A 23,467-nucleotide genomic window follows, 5' to 3' on the forward strand; every position below is an offset into this window, starting at 1 on the left:
CAGTTAGGAATTGACGTTTGAAAATTTAAAATATAGATTTTTAATTTAAAAAAAAAAAACGAAGTTTGTCGAAAGTTTACAAATAATTTTATAAAGTAGTAACTGAATAGTTACATACTCATAGTTTCAAAAGATATAAATATAACTACGAACAAATTATACATCATAATAATTCAAACACTATTTATTATCTACTATTGTAATAAACGTATTTAATTATTTTATTATGTCATAATTTAAAATAATTTGATTAATTGGTAATAATATTGTATCTGTTACACCAATTTATCTTAATACATCTCCATAATAAATGTCGTAACATATAAATTACATTCTTACAAAGGATAGCCGACTTCACACAAGCATCTGTAAACAAATCGTTATTGCGATTTAAGGACCTATTTAAAACCTATAAATCTATAATAACAACAGACATCGAACCTTATAAACAAGGTCATAGAGTACATAATCAAATAAAAGTTAAAAGCCGCTAGTCTCATAAACTATTTTCCGTACAAGCAAAATGAAGAGGCGACGCTTCTGTCTTTTTTTGTCATACAGCAATCTGTATTAGAGGGAAAGAGAGATGTGATATTTACGAGGTGTTTATCGATACAGCGGCGTTGATTTAACCATTGCTTTGGTTTATTGCAGTCAATAAAATTGAATGTTATGAGGCAAGGTCGCACGTGAAAGATCGTTGTGATTTATGTCTTCATCGGAAATTATACTTTTAGTGTACCGGTCGCCTTAGATTATGAAACGCCTGAGGTCTCTTGGGAGCAAGGAATTTCGTTTTTAAATTTTATTTTAAGAAAATAAAATGTTTAGGAGTTTCAAGTAAAAAATCACTTGTTGATGCTTGGAAACAAATAAGTGTGTTATCTAGGTAGATACTTTCCTATAGTCACACTTGCAAGTTGTATGTTAAAATATTCAGTTGACAAACAAATACCTACTATGTGATAGGAACTTTTTTTTATTCTTTAAAAAAATAGGAGGTTTTGTCACAAAGTGACCAAGTCACCTCCATCGTTCTTAACTAAATCAACAACGCCTCTTTAAATACTTATTTAAAGGAACTTTTTGATGCAGATATATTCGAACAAATCTTCATTTATGAGCTAGTAGTAGTAGCTTCTTGTGGGATTAAGAGGTTTATTTCGGTCTTAACATTTTCGCATAACAGTAGTAAGTTTATTTGTAATAATGTGCCTTTCAGATGCTGAAATAATCACACAATATAAATGTCTTAACAGAGAAAATGAATTTAATTGTATCATAAGTACTTGACTACACTCTGTAAATATCTATTTCCTTTGCATAAAATGTTTCCCATTAATGATGTTTTAATTTATCGATACAATCAATACTGTCACATAAAAGTTTACTTACTTAAAAGTTCCCTGTCACAGTGACTACCGTATCGGAATTTAATTATAATTACACGCTTTTAGTGAAAATAATAGATTACTGACAATGTCATAATTATGATGATAATTATGAAAAGCCAATGTACCATTTATGGGCAAATTTTAAAAATTTTCATATTAATTAAATAACGTTAAGGAGGGTTTGGCTTTTATCATCAGAATTTGGTACTGTCAAGGTTTAATGAAGACCTCTGGTGAAGCTCCTATCACCCTGTTTTAATAACTGTATCTACTTTTAAGAGCTTTGGCCATGGTGTCTTTCAGCAACCCAATTGTTATCAATGCAATTTTGCGACTGCAGGCGGATGTATGTCATACATTGGATATAGGTAGTAGATAGTTAGGCCTTATAGAGACTTTTAGAACAAAGTACTTAGAAAGTTACAAATTTATTAATACTGCATAATATATTTTATAGGCATGATATTAATTATATAAAATGTATGTACATTTTTTATTTTGTAAATTAAAAGAAATTCCTTTTTAAAAGATTTGGAAAGGGTTTACTTACATTGTAAGATTCATGTCATTTAAATTATTAATTTCCTTAGTCTCCACATTTAAGTTTATTTTATTACTTTATTGCACTGTTAGTGATGGGACTGGCGTGTCATTGTAGGACAAAAGTCCCTGAAGTCAATAAAATAATTTAAAAAAAAGCATCGTTAGTGAATTATTTCACAGACTCTTTCACAGACTTTTCACACACTGATTATTATTTTGTTTTACGTCTTACATTACAACTTGAAAAATCTTAAGAGTTACTTATTAAAAATTATAATTCTGAAGTATTTGCTTTACAACACACGTTGTAACGTAAAAGTTTTTAATTTTACTGACCTATTTTAACATACATAGTTTTTAAAACAATCTTAACATAATTATGACCTTAATACACAATTATAGATGTCGTAAGTTAGGTTTAAAAAAAAAGTCTACAGACGTTTATAGGTTTAGTTTGAGACATTTTAAGCCACCGACTTTTAAACATATCTACATATATAAACATTATACCTTAAAAATATTACCCGGATTCATTTTCAGCACGTGTGCAGACTTTTATCATGAACCTACAATAAATTTAAGAACCAGTCCAGTACCAAATTTTAAAGACTCGCTTACAATACATAGACTAAGCGTATTTGTTTTTTCACACAACACGATTACACACAGACATATATACACGTCAAAATATATTATATTAGAACTGGTTGCTATCTCGGTTTGGCCGTGAACCCAATCTGAATCAAGTGCAATGGCACATCCGAGGACCCATAAATTACACTTGGCTATCATTTGTAAGATGACTGACTGACCAATTTACTCTGACCTTTCAACTCGCCGATACATTCGTTATGTAAAAAACTATATTTATGATATTTTAATGATATAAATTTATGAATTTGAGTAATTAATTTTTCTATTATAATTTAAACTATGTTCATTTATTATTTTTTTAATTATTTCTAGGTTTGTTATCTATAAGCTGAGAGTAAAACGTTGAACTTAAAATTGATTTCGAGAAGCGGCTTATAAAATAATCATAATTCAAATGACTTCCGCCGCATCAGTCATAACTGAAACGTCATACAGACAAATACACGGCCATTTAAAATCCTGCAAAACCATAATTGCCTCAATTTCGAACTTGTCAAAATCGCATTAGTTCACCTTACATAATGGTACGCCTTCAGCGTAGGAAGAAAGATTATTAAATAGTCATTAGCGTCAGCCACACCTAGACAGTAATACATAAGGTTCGTGTCGAAACAAAAAAGCAATTTTAACATTCGGGCCGCCCAATTCGTCGTGACTGACACGGGGCCTACACGCAAATCATTATTTCATCGTTAGACTACTACATTCCTGGTTTACATTACACGAAATTTTGTTTTGACTTGCAATTGCTGCCTTGTGTTGCATGCTTTAGTATTTAAAATTAAGTGGAAAATTTGTTTGTAAATATTGTACTAGTTGCGACATCTAGCGGTGTGTGACGAAACCTTGAATCAAATAATGTGTTTAACATTATTGACTGAATATTTAGTGATATAATAAGGCAATGACTCAATATTTAGTGATATAATAGATGTAATAAGGCAATGTTTAACCATGGTTATATTTAATGTCTCATTAAAGTCACTAAATTATTTATTAATTAAGGTATGTAAGTATTCGAATATTAAGTAAAACAAGGTAATGGTACAATAAAAATCTGTAATTACAATCATTATGCTTTATTAATTTCATGTATTTATATATTTATGACAATATCGTCTCGTCTATCCTTATTAAGTTACTAATTATAGTTATATTTCATAAATTTTGAATTGATAGGAAATTATGGTAAATAAAATCGATTAAATTAGGCTTCAATAAACTTTCCTACAGACCTAATTTCCTTTTAATTTAAGAACAGTCAGTAGACTTAACAATCGAAACTTAATTTTAATTTTATAAAACTAATATTATTTCTTTTTTTATTTATTAATTTTACAAATCAAATATATTTTCCATCTGGCAAGGGATTTATAGCTCGCACTTGGTGAAAACAATTGATATATTTAGGTACAGTTTGTACCCATAAATTTAAAAACGGTACTCGTAAGTACGAGCTCGTAAAATATCTTTACCTTTTATAAACACAACATAAAATGATATATATTTGAGCAAATTTAAAATCATATAGAACAAAATCTATCCCAGCCAGACGGCCGACACTGTCCGATTCATAATGAAGAAGGGAAATAGCGAACCTAAAGCAAATCAATAAATAAATATAATGTAAATATCGACAATATACAGTTATTAATTTACATTACTTAACGAACACAGCACAAATAAAAAATATGTGTAAGAGGAAACTGTCTCATTGAGTTCATAAAAAAAAAACATTCACGTTTTATGATCTATTGTGAAAAATAAAACAATTTACAATAAATAGTTTACAATATATCGACAAACGTATAACGGATCTCGACAACCTCTCCCGACATCTTTCATCAACAGTACTTATTCGTTAGACTATCAAGTTACAAGTAAATAATTATGTTCGAATATTTTTACGTATATTGGTTTCGTTAGGCAATGATTTTATAAAAATACCTTTCGTGTCTCCGAGACTCGTATAATTTGAAATGGCCGAATAAAAATGTGCCCACAAGTGTGAACCTCTGTAACACTGAACGATCAGTTTATTTTCTAACTTTGGTATACTGTGTACACTTCCGTACCCTCTTAGATTCATCCCGTATAGGCTCGAATGAAGGAACCAAGGTGATCCCACCGCACCTACGAATCGAAGGTAACTTTTTTCCACTATAATAAAATTACAATCATTAGTGAATTTCTCTGTATGCACGATACTCGAGTTTATAATTATATTTTTTTTCTCATTAAAACCTTTTTGATCATTAATACGCTACAAACTCACGTCCGTTCGTAATAATAAATGTACGTTACGTTTCGAGCTTAACACTTTCAACGTTTAATAATAATATTAAATAGACTTCCTATGAATTTATTATCAGTTATAATTACGTATATGTGTCTTCGAAAAATCGTATACATTGCACTTGTACAACTGGCCTTTCCAACTACGAAGTAAGAGATAAAATCAGAGAAGATTCACAAAATAAATATTCTAGTTCCTGTAACCTCGGATCAGAACTAGTCGCTGCTTTCCAAGTTCATATCTATTATATTATTCACACTAAAATAATTGTACATAATCATAAAATCTAAAAATTATCATTTTTATATGTACAAAATAGCATTTCGATAGCTTAATTAGAAATAAAACTTCAAATATATTAAATAATAACAATATCGTTACTAACTGCCTTCTTATCAATGGTTAATTATAAGAGGTCCTTATGGTTTTGAAATTCAATATTAATAGACTTTATCAATTTGTCACAAAGTGCTCGCGCCGGATAAATTATAATATCCAGTATTAAAGAAAATGTTCTTCCCTCAACTGATAAGTACATATTATATTATAAATTTGTGAAAAATCTTTACGGAAAATAAAAACAGGCACTTTGTCATAATGTCAAGGAAATATACGAGAGAAACATCGTACTAACTGCAGTTTTTAAATAATATCCAAACTAGGTACGTAATGTCAACAATCACATCAGCGTTGTTGCAGTTTTACTAATCATAGACACTGCTTTTTTGGTAATTATTGGTATTGAGATTGTTCTATAAATTAATTTATACTTAACAACTGTAAAAATCTCTTCATCACACTCACTCTTTATGCCAAGTCACTAAGTTACGTATTAGTTATAATGTAATATTATCATGAAAAGTTCAACATACAATTTATACAAATTAAACTGATCTAGTAACTTCGGTCGCCGGATCGATCGCTTCAGATTCATCCTTTCGGTGAACAAAATACAACTTTATATGAAAATAAATGGACACGAACCGACGTTATGTCGTTGGGTTAAATCTGAAACGGGTCGATCCTTCACTTGGACCGTCGACTAAGCTAAAGGCTTTTACTGTGGCGAGGTGGGCGGACTCATGTTGTCCGGTTCGTCTCCGGAGCCGGGCTCGCCTTTGGTCTTATTTTCTTTCTTCCATTTCATACGCCGGTTCTGGAACCAGATTTTGATCTGGCGCTCGGTGAGGCAGAGTGCGTGCGCTATTTCGATTCGTCTCCTTCGCGTCAGGTACCGGTTAAAATGGAACTCTTTCTCTAGCTCGAGCGTCTGGTACCGGGTGTACGTTTGCCGTCCCCGCTTCCGTTCTGAAATATGATAAGGATAAACGTTATTAAATTCCAAAAAAATATATCGCATATGATTTAACAGGCCAGACCCGCTATTAACATAACGTTAAAAACTGCATAGGCATTTCTGACAAATGGTGGTTATTTGTAAAAGCGAACACTGCCGGCGAAGTTGATTGAAAATTGGTCTGAGCTTATCAATTTGTTAATTGTTTTTGCTTGTTCGACATTTCTCTTGGCTGTCGATGGTACTGAGTTTAATGGATCATACGGAGTTAGAACGACTATACCTACAATACTAAAATTAGGTAGACCTAGTGTTCAATTTTATTTTTAATTTTAAGATATATATATATAAAAAATAATTAAACAGGAACAAATAAAATACAATTTTTCTGAATTTTTAAACATTTAAACGAGTAAAGTAAAAATTATTTAAACATAAACAAAATAAAGCACCTGGAATATAATTGTCTGAAATAGGTTTAAGATATTCCTAATGCTAGTTCCTGTCCACCAAATTGTAAAAGATTTTATAAATCATACATCATTATTTTATTTAATTGCTGAGATGAGTATAGTTTGTATGCGGGCGATATTGCAGAGATCTGTCATAAAATATACCTCCAACGATACGCATATATCGGAGGAGATGCGGCCACATTGCTACCGAAGCCAATTAAAATAATTTAAGACGCTTCAGGGCTTTTTCATTTTGTAACCATTATTCGTTGAGAAGATACGAAGACCCATTATACACGTTTAGAATCTGCCGTGAACTCCGTAATTTAAGTCTCAAATTGAAAATATACGACAAAACTGATGCCGAACAGACAATTTGAAGAAAAAAATAAATAATGAAATACTGAGAGTATAACAAATTGCAACTAAAATGTAGAGCATTAAGATTCATTGTTGATCTTTGAGATTCATTTCTAGAAATTTACTGCATTGAAGTTTAAGTAACAATGACTTTTCTAGTAAAATTATTACAAACAATAATTATGTACGTAAGTATAACAATGATACATATACGTTACGAAGCAATTTATAAACAGACTCGGGGTCGAAAATGAAATTTCGCAAAGTTGTCTATAACGTTGAACTCGGTTAATTATTTTTGTTTGAACGGAAACACGCGAACAACTTGCAATACAAGATAAACACGCGAACTTCGAAGAAAATCCGACACGAAACTTGGATTACACTGCGAATAACCTCGTCCCGGCCACTGTTTCCCAGAAAGACAATATTCATAACTTAGAAAAACAACATGAACATGGCGATGACTAACGCGACATTTTGTACCTTTCAGTTTGACAAATCAGCTCGATGTCTGATTTGATCTGTTCTGTATTTAATTCCAGCTTAGCCGAACAAACAACGTCAAGTATTGTAAATGATAATACTCAACCACTAATTCGCAACGGTCACAGTTAACTTATTAGCATTTCGACACTCTAAACAATCTCTTTGTAAAATGTTTACAACGCCTTTTTTTATTTCTTGAAAGAGTACGTTTACTTTAGTATCAAAAACGAAATAATCGACTGAACATATTGTGAATCATTTGAGTATATATTGAAAGAACATGAAAGATTCAGTGTTCCGTACAAGTACCAGAACTGCACCGGTTTCAAAATTATCGCCCACTTGTTGCTCAGGAAATTGATAACAGCCTCATCGCACCCGCACCCGGATTTTGGGACGCATTCAAGAATGCAAAAGCTTTTGCTTGACGATTATTCGTCATTAAAATATTACCAATTAGCTTTATCGCACTCATTTGTAACAAATATCTCAACTACATAAATATAAATGCCAACAAGTCTGCGTCGATAAGTAATCAATTATTTCCTTGTTTTGTTAATTTATTCGCAATCTGCGGTAGTAGATTATTTGGAAGTGGGAACATTAGTTTCTCTATATTTTGACTTGACAAGAATACACGTTAAAATACCTAAATGACCTACAGAGCCTTCCTCAATGTTTTATACAACAGAACGAACAATATTTACGGCGATACGAGCAGCATTCACAGCTAAAACTAAATTTTACGTCCACCGAAAGACGTGAAGCAAAATCATATACGATACAGCTCATGAAATCCCCTTCCCAGCGGGCTTTATATATTACACTGGCGGTTTCATCGCGCACTCAGATGCATAAAACATGATCCCGACGTCAGATTTAAACCGTACGTAATAAGAGCATTAAGGACGCGTCTAAGCGGGCAAGACGCCCGCGGCCGGGAGAAACCGCTTAATTTACTCTAATAAATGCTTAAACGTTTAAATCGACTGTTTCGACTTACTCGGAAATCTAGATAGAAATTTCGGGAACACTATTATCGAGAACAAAATGATCAAACAGTGAATAAGGTACATGTTGCTCGTTTACCGATAGACGTCAAATTTACAGCTGCTATTATTTTAACGATATATCAATGTCATTATCCCTGTGACACATAACTAGTTATTTGATGAAATAATACTTAGATTCACTTATATTTAAAAAAATAAAAATAATTTAAAAATATAAAAAATTCTCAAAGTTCAATCACATAGTGCAACTTTCGTATTTACAACGTATATAGGTACTTATAATAAAATAAATTTATAAAGACAGTGGACAAACTTTTGTCAACAAGAATATAAAATTAATTATATACAAAATATAACAATTAATATAATACAAAACAAATATCAATAAAAAAAGCATTTAAATAAAACGCAGTATTTCGCCCGTCTGCCCTGTCTTCATACGGCGTCACATCAGGCGCGCTGCTGTGTGTCGCTGGGCGCGCATAAATCATAGCAGGGGAACAAAGTCGATCTCTACAACTAACATAGACACGCGTGAGATCGAGAATCAGGGAATTGATTTAATCACTATTATAACAATTGTTTATTCATTTTAGATTCTGAATTATTTTCCAATTTAAAAGACTAAGAGCTTAATCCACAGTCGATTAAAGGAGGAAGTGGAAAGGTGGACTGCATCATATTGATGTATCGTTCATTCTAGACAGATGCAGGTTTCTTCCTTTTATTTAAAGTGAGTACTAAACAAATTGTTAGATAATAATGGTTTGATTTATATTATATAGTAATTGATTGGGTATTAAATTTTGTTTAATAATACTTATAACAAAGATTTAAATCCATACTATACCCTATTATCTTCTGAAATACTCAATTAAAATTTATGTAATTGAATTAATAATTAGTAGTAATAGAGTCTGCAGGATCTGTTAAAAATTATCTTCAACGTTAGAAAGACTGAAACTGAAAGATAAATAAATATAATTTAACTCAATTTCAGTTATTCCACATGTTTTCTACGATTTTAATAAAAATAAGTAGTCTGCAAGCATATATATGTAGCTTAATAATGAACAACTAAAAGTACTACATTGTCATAGTCTATATATTGTGATGAAATAACGACGTCTAAAACAATTATTTCACCTTACATTATGTTCATGATATTATAATCATAATTAGTATTCACACTTGGTTTGTTACTACTTAAAGATTATCAAACTAATCTCAAGACCTAAGGGTCAGGTACGATTTATCAGGATAAAGTGTGCGCTAAAATATTGACCGGGTTCATACTATCTCGGATCGCATTTGTACTGATTACGTGCGCGATAGGGCGCAGGGCGTTATATTTAAGGGTCGAAAAATTCAGTAACAAAAATTAATGATTCAAAATGTTAAACAGTTGTAATTTGAAATTATAAATAAATGAAATGGATTTTTTTATTTCTATTGAAAACTTTAGTAGAGCTATAAATAACAATATGAAAACCTATTTCTAATATTCTATGATTGGGAGTTAACATTGAGTACCTATGTCATTTCAATTTCAGGAAATTCAAACGTTTATAAGCAACGGTTTTTCTGCTTTAACAAACTAAGCAATAATTGTGTTTGCTCGCAAACGAAAAAAAAACGACTTCAATTACATCGACGAGTAATACAACGTAGATCGACGAAAAAATAGTCAAGTAACTGCGCGTTATCAAAGATTATATGTGACCACAAGACAAATATCAGCTTTCGATTAAATTAAAAATTATTAAAATCGGTACACCCAGTAAAAAGTTATTGCGGATTTTCAAGAGTTTCCCTCGATTTCTCTAGGATCCTATCATCAGATCCTGGTTTCCTTATCATGGTACCAAACTAGGGATATCCTCTTTCCAACAAAATAAGAATTATCAAAATCGGTACATCCAGTTGAAAGTTATGTGGTATAATACAACGTAGGTCGACGAAAAAAGCGTCAAGTAAAAACGCATTATTAGATATAACTCGAAAAGTAGTTGTTAGATCTCAAATAAATTTAAATGGGACCAATAGGCACACACCACCTTTCGATCAAAAAAAATTTGTCGAAATCGGTCCACACGGTCAAAAGTTCTGATCTAACATACATAAAAAATGCAGTCGAATTGAGAACCTCCTCCTTTTTTGGAAGTCGGTTAAAAAATATAGAAGGTATGTATTTATATTTCTGTAAGAGTAACTCAGTTATTCTGGAGATCACCATTTACGTATACACAAATTTACAAAATTCTCACTATTTCTCTGTTTGAAGATATAAGAAAAGACAAAAACAAAGTTTATATCAAAAACTTTAATAGTAGACAACATAACAGTGTAGTCTAAAATTAGGTTTCTACTTCCTTATCAAGAAGAAGGGTACCTATTCTGCGAAATCTCACATCGACATTGACGCTAAACGACGAATTGACACAGATACCTCATAATTTAAAGCAATTGAACAAGACAATTCGTAGGTACACGATTATATGAAAATTGGAGAGGACGTAGATTTATTAGTTTAAATCTCATACAAAAGTAAAGTTTTATAAGCGTCGCATAGAAAAACAATCCTAAATATCGAATTCATCAAGGGATGACAAGTGAAAAGAGATTTTAATTTAATTCGTTGCGGTATCGCGCCAGAGGAATATGAAAAAAAAAAACATAGCAACAGCTTGAAGCGATATCGACAATCCATAATTCATGTCCTACAATTTCATACGTTTGGACGCAATGAAATCGTAATAAAACACGACGTGGCAACAATCGAATTATAACTTTATTCTTTCGTAAGTTAAGTTCAATATTTTTATGTCGAGTCTGTTATTTATGTCGTTATGGAATTAATGCGCCGTTCTGTGTATTGCAACACCGTACATGATATCAAACGTATTCATATTAATGCAATTTCTCTTAAACGCTTACACGTCGTAAATAAAATTGCTGGTTTAAGCGAGCGCTGGGAAGTTAAGGTCAAACTTTGCTTAATTGTTATTGAACAAGTAAGATGTAAAACGCTTTTCGATGAAAACAAAAGATAAAGAAGAACAATAAATAGCATCGTACCTTTGTGTAAATGTTATATTTCTTCTTTATTTTTGTAAGTTTCGAATATTTATATATATTCAATCTAACAGCCGCTACTGTATCACAGAAATATTCCGAAGACATGTTTAGTCTCACGACTTTTTTTGTACCAGGATGCGTGAGATTATTTTTAAAGCAAACACAGCAATTTTAAATTATTGGTTTTTGGCAGGCTTTAGGATCAGATATCGTCAGTACCTACCAATCTACGAGTTTGATGACTAAACCACACATAAAAATAAAAATAAAAACTCTAAAATAGACTAATTTATACGACTAATTCACTAAATTGTTATATTATTACTAGCTGACCCCGCAAACGTTGTTTTGTCATATATTTTGTTAACCTTCTCAATCCTCCCCCCCCCCCCCCTTATAACTTAGGGTATGAAAAATAGATGTTGGCCAATTCTCAGACCTACCCGATATGCCCACAAAATTTTGATTATATTTTATTAACCCTCTTAACCCCCCGCCCCCTTTATAACTTTGGGGTATGAAAAATATATGTTGTACGATTCTCAGACCTACCCGATATGCACACAAAATTTCATATTTTATTGACCCTCTTAACCCCCCGCCCCCTTTATAACTTAGGGGTATGAAAAATAGATGTTGGCCAATTCTCAGACCTACCCGATATGCACACAAAATTTCATTATATTTTATGTACCCTCTTAAACCCCCCCCCCCCCCCCCCTTATAACTTAGGGGTATGAAAAATAGATGTTGTTCGATTCTCAGACCTACTCGATATGCACACAAAATTTAATGAAAATCGATCAAGCCGTTTCGGCGGAGTTTACCTACAAACACCTCGACACGAGAATTTTATATATTAGATTTCCTTTTTACCGCATATACGTATCCAGTATAGCGAAAAATCCAATATAAATTATGCTATAACAAAAACAATAACAAAACATCACAAAACATCACAAAACCTACCTAAACGCTACCTACTTATATATCACTTGTACGAAGTAGTAATTACAATTCGAAAACAATAACAAACTTGGATTATTTCGAACGAAATGGTAAAAAGAAAAACCAGCGCCTTTCATGTTTTGATATTCATTAATCATAGACGTTGGGCGGGCACAGTCTACGTGTATTTATATACGGAGGCCCTAATGACCCATAGTATAGTGATATGTACATACCTACTATATACTATTGTTCTTTGTTTAATGTCCGAAGAAACAAAAAGGTTCACTTCCTTTCGATGGATTTATTGTTGTCTTGCCCTTTAAAAGTTTATTTCTTTAATTTAAAGATTAAAACAAGAAACGGCAACATAGAAAATACGGTTGATAATTTGTTTGTTCGGGTATAGGTGTACTTACTGGGTTATTGTATGATAACTAGAGTTGATGTATTAAAGTATTTTTTATTTTGAATTTTATTTAGTATATCTTTAACAACCGCTCTGGTGTAGTGGTGCGTGTATGACACACGCGCCGCGCGCGTACGCGCCTTAGGTGGTTTGCAGGTTTGATTCCCGCTCAGGTTATGCTCCGATCCTTTTCTACTCGGGTAAGGAAGCCTAAGCCAAACAATGGAATGTTACAGGCTGAATCGATCGATTGATAAGTATATCTTAGAGAGAGATAAGAGAAGAGAACTACCTATATGTGTATATATATATATATATATATATATATATATATATATATATATATATATTTAAAGAATTATTTGTTCTTTCTTCTTTAATATTTAGAATTAGTGGCTCTTAACAGTTTGTTATTAATATGTAAAAGATATGTTATGTAAAAGACAGTTGTAAAGATCAAAAGCTTGTCAAATCAAGCTACTCTTATTAATATGGAGGAAAACGTATTGTACGGATGTAATCAAAAATCATAACAAAACACATTTGGTCGGACCTCGAAAAGAATTTATATCGCGAATACATAGCCATCAGTCAGTGTTGTGTCGACGCTGATTCCCGTCGTGTTTCGCATCCGAAATGGAATGTTATTCACCGAAAATTTCGCTTCGGTGTACGCTAAAAATTACGCGACTCGAGTCGGGGATTGAACGAAATTCCGCCCGCAAAAAAAAGGTGTCAAATGAAATATTCAAATATATTTTAATATAATTCATGCGGCGGGCGTTTCATTTCTCTCCCTCGTAATGGAATGCTAAATTTTCAGGCGAACAAAAAATATATATTAATGCGCGTACCTAATAGCTTATACAAACTCGTTTGTTGGGTATTGTTGCGCACAATGGATGCCATAACTCCGCGTCGCAGCCACGGCCGGTGACGTCTTTGTTAGGCTGGCGAGTTTCGTTCGCCGCCCGGCTCTGCCTGTCGACGCGACATCCTACCCGTCCAAGCCACCGAGCCATTTACGCCGCCACTCGCCACCCACACTACCTACGCGTGTAATTAATTTCGAACCAATATTTTATACCGTTTCGATCCGTACTTACGTTTTTACGTCCATTTTTTTATTAAAGTAATTAAATAGACGAGCAATAAACTAATAGCGCTTTTAGATAATCGAAAGGTGGCTATGTATTTTAAAAAAATAACGTTGCTCCCTTCCTTGGTCTAATTACAGTCCGCCGGAGCCATTACAATAATTTGCTGTAGGAAAACAAGAATGAATATTTGAGAAGGCGATAGAAAATGAGTAATTGCTTCGGATCACGAAGCGAAAAGTTATGAAAGGTGTTGGCGAGGGTGATTTTTCAACGCCCGTCATGAACGCGAAAATCTTAATGAAATAGAAAGTATTCAATCACGAACAATACTGACTACGCAAGCTTTTCTGGTCGAAGATTACGCGTATTACATTTATATTGAGAGCGTTCAATGTCAGTCGCGGATAGGGGTTACGTAGACACACGTAAAAATTCATCTCGTAATCTACGAACGCAACGCATTAAGGGTCCGAGATGAGGTTCGCCGCGGGAAGGCAGGCCCCTGGAGGCTCCCTGACCGGACGCCTGGGGGCGGTCTCCGCTCCAGAGAATATTTGACACGGGTCTGGCAGATAGACAGCCCGGTCATGTGTGATCCCCGGGCAGGAAACGAGGGCTTTTTTCCCTCTCGTCGATATGACTACATATAAGAATAACTATGATACGTTATGATTTATGCGCCCCCGTCGACTTGCACATGTGTAAGCGCCATGTGATACGAAACTTTTTTTATTTCACTAATGACAGTATTATTAAATTACGTAGTCAATTACATGTAAGTAGGTATGTCGATATTATAATTAACCATAATAATAGATCATCAGACAAGTTACGGATACCTATTAAATATATGGCGTTTTATACACTAATGATTGGATGTGTAATACATCCATTTCAATTCGAAATGCTTTGGGTTCGAAAATTGAATTTTAATACCACATAATAAGTTCGGCTTCATCGGCTTACCGGCGGTCAAAGTGTGATTGGCATTCTAACCCGACGTTTAATTAATGTAGGCCAAGCTATCCGAACTTTGTGTTAAAGAGGGACAGCACTATCGGGAGTGAGAGAGACAGACCTTTTCTCAGAATGTTGCCAGATAATAGAACAAAACTTTATTTCGAAGTTTGCAGTTTAGTCAATTTCACGACGTAACGTAGTTGATGTTTTGGGGCAACACGCTAAGTAACGATAAAGTGCTGACTACGAACTATTTATTACGATTAAAATGTTTAACTATTTTAAGTTAACCTATTGTATATATTTTAAGCGTACATTCTAACCTTTTCAATTAAATCTTGAAATATGTATGTACAAATCTACGTATGTATATAACCATTGTCTCGTAATAACAAAAAAAAAAGTTTAATTTTCAAAACAAAATGAAATCTTTATAATATAAAAACTTAATTTACGGTTATTTTTTATTTATTTTTTTGTATATATAGGTATATCGATATCGATATCTTTGATATAGTAAAACCGATTTGATGTGATAATCTGATCTGGTCTTACTATAGATGTCAAAAATACACAAAAGCGCTACTTTAACGCCGAGTTGCACGAAAAGAAATTTAAATTTAAGTAGTGATTAAACTAATTTAATCACAAGAATTGTATGAAATTCTTGAGATTAAATTAGTTTAATCTCTACTTAAATTTTAATTTTGTTTCGTGCAACTCGGCGTAAAAGACTTAAATCAAAAACGACTCAAGACTGTTGCTGGTGGCAATTCAGATTTTGCATAATAACGCAGGTAGACTATGTAAACGTATTTACCAAAATGAATTATTAAGACGTATGCATATAAGACTTTTTTTCCTATTTTAAAATGCGAATAATTGTCAAAGCCAAAAAAAAACATGACGCGCTTTGATTCGCGGGTGGCGCTATTAATAAATAAACAGTAAGTATTTTTTTTGTTATATAAAAAGGACTTCAATGTTCATTAATCATAACGACATTAATTTAATGTGTATTAAATAAATATGTAAAATTTATGTCACAAGTATTAATTTTTATATGGCAACACAAATATTATGATAAATTTTTTTCTTTACGTGCGTTCAGCCTTTTCACCGCTGTGTGCGTTCTTCCATCGTCGGACATAAATTAATGGGATTGGCGTGTTTCGATGTAGGCGTGTAATTATAGGATATAATGGTTTTTTAATAAGATCCCAAATTTTTTGTTTCATTATTATACTTATGTACATAATATCTAAGATTTTTTTAATAGAAATAGTTTATATATCAGAACGAATTTTTAATGCTCTTATCCTTTTTTGTAATAACGCAAATAAAACACCAATATACATTGATATGATGCAAAAATATATGATAAGTGTACATTTTAAATACGTGTTTTCAGATTATTTTCAAAAGGCGAGAGCTTTCTTGGAATTATTTTTTTCGTATCAGCGCCATCTAATAATCAAGAGTGGAACTGTTACGTAAAGCTTTAAACTAGAAAGTATATAAGGTTCGTGAATAAAAAAATACGATTGGTGCAAGAAAATAGCAATTTACTAACAAAGGTATTAAAAGAAATACTAAAAAAGATGTTTTATTACAAAGAATTATTTTTTTTATAGAAGTAATTTTCCTTATTAATACTAATATACTAATTACCCTTATTTAAAACAACAAATAAATTAATGAACCCTTGAATTGTATTATAATAATTATTTTAAAGCATTAATCTAAAAAAAGTATTACTATTTTCTATATCCTGTTTCGGCGTCTTTGAACACAAAAATAACAAGAAGAGCTAAAACCATCCTTCAACGTCTGAGGCACTACCGGGCCGAACCGGGCCGCACCGGAACTAGCGGTGAACGAAATTAGAATTGTATTTTTACAGTCACTGCACCCCTCTGAATGAAAAAAAAATATGCAAATAATACCACGTGTAAATAAGGGGACTTTACAAAAAGAATATTTTTTGTAGAAACACATTAACTAAATATGCATATCAAACCTATACATACTTTAGTATAGCGTATTTCAATAGTCACTGATTGTGAAACGAATATATATCTTTATTTTTTTTTTGTTGCAATAATTTATTAGGTAATGTTGGTAATTATTAAGGAAATGATTCAAATAAGTACTTATATATGCATACCAACAAGCGATATAGTAATTAGATATTTATTAAAATATAAAAATAAGTATCTGCATATTCATAAATTTCTTTAAAGGTTTTACTTTGTTTGAATTCATTATACTATTGTCTAAATTAACTTTTTTACGTTTAAAAATTTTAGCATCCGTAGTCACGTAACACCATTCCCGTTAACTTTAAGTACCTACCTACAATACCTATATTCAAAATATTATTTTATTAAAAATTAAATTGAAATTTACTTTAAATTATTTTACTTATAAATTAATTTAACGACACCACAGAAACGTCTTCGTAATTTCATCAAACTTTCGATAAAATAAGTTGCTTTCATGCGTACAAAGATTGAAGGGGAGCCCGACGTTAGTAAAGAAACGGAACTTCAATCTGAGGCGGCATTCATCGTCATTGTTAAAGCGACAATCGACAATCGATCAATTGTGAATGAAATCCACAATGGCTCTTATCACTGCTAGGTAAATGGTTCCGATCGGAAAATACGGAAAACTATACGCGCGTTTCCATTCTGTTCCTACATTTCCTCTATTTATATATCCCTATGACTAATGTTCCGCTATTTTGATTCGCGGACATGACGTTTTATAGTCCATGTCACCTCTGAATAAAAAATTTATGACTTTAATATATTTTAATAGTATTTTTATCTTCTTACTTTTGTAGTTTTAGATGTTATCGATCGTGAACCAAAACAAAGTTAATCCGTATTGATTATAGCTTAAGTAACTTATTGTTGTGTGAGTTTGATGTGCTTAATACCTATGAAGGCTATCGTACATAATACAGAAAAATATCATACCTATTATAAATCTACTTAATTTTATAGAAATTCATAACATAAATACACACTACTAAACCTGCTTAAATTATAAATGGAAAAGTTTGTAAGGATGGATGGATGAATGTTTATTTATTTATTTATTTATTTTCGTTAAAACTACAAAAAAAATTAGGAATATCAGTGGAATCTGAAATACGCAGGTAAAACCGTGGAGCGTAGCTAGCTATATTATTCTTCTTTTATGACCTTTGCCTAGTAGTGATATACAAAAAGATACCTACCGTAATAAAAGTTGGGTTGGGATGGCATATTCAATAATAATTACTGTAATTTGTACGTTAATCCCTAGTTTGATGACTTGTAAATCCCGTTATTATAATGATTAATTATTATTAATTAATTCGTCTGCCAAAGTCTATTAATCAAGATAATACAATCGTTGTCCATAAAAAAGAAAACTACACAACAATGTTACGAAAATTCTTTAATTTATTAAATTATTCGCACAGTGGTTGCAGCAATTGAATCACTTAAGCATCACGGGTTCGATACCAGTTCAAGGCAAATGTATGTATTATTATATAGTTGATAGTCTTGGTATGCTAGTGCTTAGAAAGCCTTAGTTATATTGATATATATAATCATATTAAATATTTTTTTTTATCAAATAATAGAAATAATTGATCTTATTTTCTTTACTTCAAGAGATTATATTTTAGTTCTGAAAACTGAGTTTTCAATACGGCCTCACGAACAATCGTTCTCCCTAATACCAAGCGATCTAAGCTTTCATTCGCAAACGTAGAAAATCAGAAGCAGGCACCGAAACAAATTCTTGTATTCAATCATCGGGCCTTCACAAAAGCCTTCGGGCTGATAACTGAACAATGAAATGTAACAAGTCGTTCATTCGGCATTGTATGCGGAGGGGTGGTGTCGAGGGGTAGGGGAGGCGATTTCCATTATATTTCTATTTCCACCTCGATTTGCGCCGACTTATCGCGGTCTACCTTCTCTCGACTAGGTAACTCTATCTTTCTATGCCGTTAGTCAATAAAGCTTGCAATGACAACAAATTATTAATATAATTTAAAAAATCCAAAACATGCCTCTTTTTAGTTTTATTACTGGCCAGTATTATAATATGTACTAAATTAGTTATTTTCTAAACTTTCTCTTTTACTCGACCGCTTTGCCGCTAATCTGCTTTTATTGATAACTAGCTTTCTGTTCGCGAGTTCAATTGTGTCAGTTACGCGATTTTGGCTATTCCATTGTTTCTCATCAAAATATAGCCTATGTCAGAATCATGTAAGAATTTTTTATATTAGTCCAGTAGTTTTCGAGTTTATCTATTAAAACCAAACTTAAAATCAAATAGTTTCCATTTTATAGCATTAGTATAGATGAGAATATTAAGTGATACTTATTTAATATATTTATATACAGTTGTATAAAGTTAAATTTATTAGGAATTAATCCTATTATAATCTGCTAAAGAAAAAGAATCACTGAAAGCTATATCAAGAATGACTACTTAATTGGTCATATGATATCCTATTCAGTCTAAACAAGCTGTATGTACATAAACCCGTGAGCAGTTGTATATTATTACATATTAGTAATAGGTGTAAGATACTGTTCCTCAATGATTAACGACTTGTCTGTTTCGAACGAAGCGATCTATTTTAAAACAACATAAGCCGCGTTCCCATTGGTCGATTTTTTTTCTAACTGGCAGACGAATTTCTAAGATTATTAATGATATAGTTTTCAAGTGTACATGAGGAGTTTGAACGTGGTTTTAAGTGGATATACGCTACCGTACGAAGTAGACTGAATTTTTCATTTGTTAACTATATTGTCGTCTGCTTCTTGAAGCTTCTTAAGTACCCTTTTTATAGTTCGAGATAATTTTTAGGTGTATGTCTTTTTGCACTCGATACAAGTGTCCCAATTACTTTTAATCTTAATAAGATAATTACTTTATTTATAAGTTAATTTCTTACATTTCAAGGAATATATCTAGGTGAAAATAATAAATAAAAAAAATGAATAAGTAACTTTTTGATTTTGACATTTAAAACAAATTTAATTGCTAGTATGTAATTATAAAATAAAACATCAAAAACACGGAATTCATGTCATTTTATATCGACAAAAAAATAAAAAATAAAATATTGAATGGTTTTTTTTTTCTTCTGAGTAATATATAACTCAATTTGTCTTCGCGTACTTACATATAAATTAATAAACGATTAAGGTAACATTTAATTTAAAAGAATAAGTACGTATTATAATATTTAAATTTTGTAGAGTTTTAGAATTTTATTAGAAATATTTTTAATCTCTAGTATTCTAAACATATCTAGCGTTTCAAAATCAGGTCAACTCAATCGCTATATATATATATGTATTATTTTAACAAATTGAGTACATTTTAAATAACTTAAAATGAAAGACAAAGAAGACCACAAAATTAATTGAAATGAAATATGACGTACTGTTCGACTTAATGCATCAACTCTTATGCTTTTATTGGCCACGCTATGAAACCCTACAATAATTATAAATCTCTGTCACATCAAATACACGAATCTTCTTATTAATTCATTTGATCTAAGGAGGTTCTAAGAGCTATATCATAACTAGTACGTCTTATCTTCGAAGGAATCCACTGAGATAACAAGCATGACTTACAATGACTTAATCAATTTCTTCCAATTGAAGAATATTCAGTTCAACTGCCCGATTGCGATATACGGTCATCAAGAAAATTGTTTAGTTAATCTAAACACAAATGACCGGTATAAGGTAAATGTATAGTATTTCTATCCTAATATAATAAAGAGGATAAATTTGATTGTTTGTTTGATTGGATTGAATAGGCTCTGAAAGTACTGGACCGATTTGAAAAATTCTTTTACCATTAGAATTCTACATTATGAACATAGGCGATAGAATATTCTCAAATTGGTTCGGAATCCGTATGAAAAATGCTCCGCTGCGGGTTGGCGGATATATTCCCTACTATGAGTAATTTGGTATCAGGTATTTTTGATAACAATCGGGACCGAGAGCTTAAAATGCTCTCCCAGGCAGGATGGAGAGACCCACAAGGACAAACATTCAAACTGGATAGAAATATTTGTACAAATATAAAAATCCATGCCGGGCGGGTATCGAACCCGCAACCGTCAGTATTAAGGCTCCTTCACGCGTTCATCATTACACCACAGCGGTAGTGGTATAATAAAACTTACAATTAGATAATTGAACTTATAAAACTGAGACTAAAGTATACTTTAAAACAAATGTATATTCTTCAAAATAAATATGAATAAATATCTGGAAGAAATAATAATAAGAATAATGAAGAAACATATAAGAAAATAAAAATTAATTTAATCAGGAAATCTAATGAAATACTTCGACACATGTCTAAATCCTTTATACACTTTATTCACTAATGACTGAAATTTGTTGATTAATTTAATAATAGTGAGCATTAAAGTATACATACATTTTCGTGTACTTATTTCCAAAAATAATATAATTATGTTAATCAAGAAAAAAATTGTAATACTCGTATAATGCTCAGTGTACCCACAAATTGATTAATAAATTTTAATTACAAGTGGCTAATAAAAGTAAGAGTAAATGCGTTGAAGCCTAAAATAACAAATGTAATTTCCCCGTTTTAACGTTAATTATATTAAGTTATAATTCAATTTACTACAATTTTCTATAAAAATTAATACACTACAAGTCATTAATATGGAAAAAAAAATACCTGTATTCGAAACATAACTTCTTAATAAATAAATGTTTGTATCAATATAACTTCACTATATCCTATTACTATTACTTTCACTGTAATATATCTAAAATACTTTATGATAATACATATCACTACTCCACTTAAACATCACTCGCGATCTTCAAGGATTGTTAAGCACGCTGCCATTAGTGTAAGTAGCAGCACCGCGCGGCTGTACGAGGCAAACTAAAATTGCACTGCATTAGGACAATTTCAATGACGTAATAGATCACAATAGAGTAAAATTTGCGACCTACCCATAAATTAAATCTTAGACTAATTCAAAAACAGTAGGAGACGGTAGCGCAACTCGAAACCGCATTGTTCACGATCGGCGTCAGCTAAACAGAAGGTGAGCGCTTTTGTATTAGAAGTTGTAAATTTTATGAAAAGTGAAATTCCTTTTGAATGCTTGTTCAGGCCATAAATAACCCGGGATTAGAGCGGACGGCATTGTTTTTGGCACTTTTGTTCGTCATCAATGCGCACGTGGAGTATAAATGAATTTGCAAATTACTTTGTATTACTTTTGCTACCTGTTTATACTATTGTGCAATTTTTTTTTTTACAAATAAGTTTCACTTTCAAAAGAGATCGCTTTGTTACTATTATCAATGAAGAATGTGTGTATGGCAGAAAAAAGGATTTAACACTTACCGAACTGACTTCGCATCCAAGGGTAGAGTGGACTAGGCAGCGACGCGTTGGTATTTGGCGGGGGTTGTTGAGGAGGTGCCTGCTGCGCGTGCATTGACTGTTGATGCATGGGAGGCATCTGTGTCTGATGCTGCATGTCGTCCACAGGGTACATGAGGTGTTGCTGGTGCGGGGGCATCCCATGCTGTGCCATATGTTGCTGCGGATGCATGTGATGAGGCATCTGTTGTGCCTGCTCTAAGGGGGGACTACCAGGCACTCCGCCTGCCGTTGCTGCCGCTGCTTGTAGCTTGCACGACGTATATACTGCGGGAGTCGGGGGCTGGTGACCGTTCGGGCCATAGCCGTCGGTTTTTGGACCCATGTGTCCCATCTGAGATGGACTATCAGGTCGATACCCATTTTGTTCCATTTGTTGATAGTACCCCAACCTATCGTAGGGTGGAAACCTTGGGTACGGCATACCGGGTGCTGGTTGCGCGGGGTAATGATGCTGAGCTGGCCTGAGCTGCTGATCGCATCCTTCCATCTCGTGACCCTGTTGCGGCACAGCGCCATAGTGCGCGTGTGCTTGTTGATGCTCGTGTCCGCCACCGTTCCTCATGTCTGGCATGTATGCGTTAGAGAAATATGTCATGCTGTCGCAGTTGTTGGCGCTCATCGCGGGCCTGCAGCCCGCGTGGCTCGCGTCCGTATCTTCCGTCGCAGGTTTTCGGCCGCAAAGGCCGACACTATCACGATATCAGTCACTACACAAACACTTCGGATTCCATTCACTACACAGCAGCGATTGATCCCACTGCAAATGTGTCACGATGACCCAGCGGACGGTGTATCCTCATCAGTATCTCGGCGAATCTGAAAGGACCGGGTTGATGCTATTAGTTTTGTACAAGCCAATTGTTTTAATTAATTCGAGGAATTAAATTCTAAATTAATTCACTATGAAATTATCTTACGGATAGTTATGGTAGACTACTCGTGTTGCCACGGGACTAACTATATACTCTACAAAATGAACTGCTTAC

General features: G+C 32.6%; 1 protein-coding gene across 1 annotated transcript; it reads right to left on the reverse strand.

Moving 5' to 3' along the window:
* Positions 1-5,194: 5,194 nt before the first annotated feature.
* On the reverse strand, positions 5,195-23,257 carry LOC123657576 (homeotic protein antennapedia-like). Its single transcript, XM_045593101.1, has 2 exons — positions 22,440-23,257; positions 5,195-6,195 (listed from the first exon to the last, which is right to left on the reverse strand). Exons 1-2 carry the CDS (start codon positions 23,098-23,100, stop codon positions 5,945-5,947), a joined length of 912 nt encoding a protein of 303 aa, XP_045449057.1. The 5' UTR covers positions 23,101-23,257; the 3' UTR covers positions 5,195-5,944.
* Between the last annotated feature and the right edge of the window lie 210 nt (positions 23,258-23,467).

This window comes from Melitaea cinxia, chromosome 11 (assembly GCF_905220565.1).
Source record: "Melitaea cinxia chromosome 11, ilMelCinx1.1, whole genome shotgun sequence".
NCBI lineage: Eukaryota > Metazoa > Arthropoda > Insecta > Lepidoptera > Nymphalidae > Melitaea > Melitaea cinxia.

Bases quoted from the DNA above. Each gene is read 5' to 3' on its own strand.
- LOC123657576 (XM_045593101.1), bottom strand. From the start codon at position 23,100: ATGAGCGCCAACAACTGCGACAGCATGACATATTTCTCTAACGCATAC. The intron at 6,196-22,439 runs GTAAGTGTTAAA...ATCATATTTCAG, and splicing joins TTGGATGCGAAGTCAGTTCG to AACGGAAGCGGGGACGGCAA.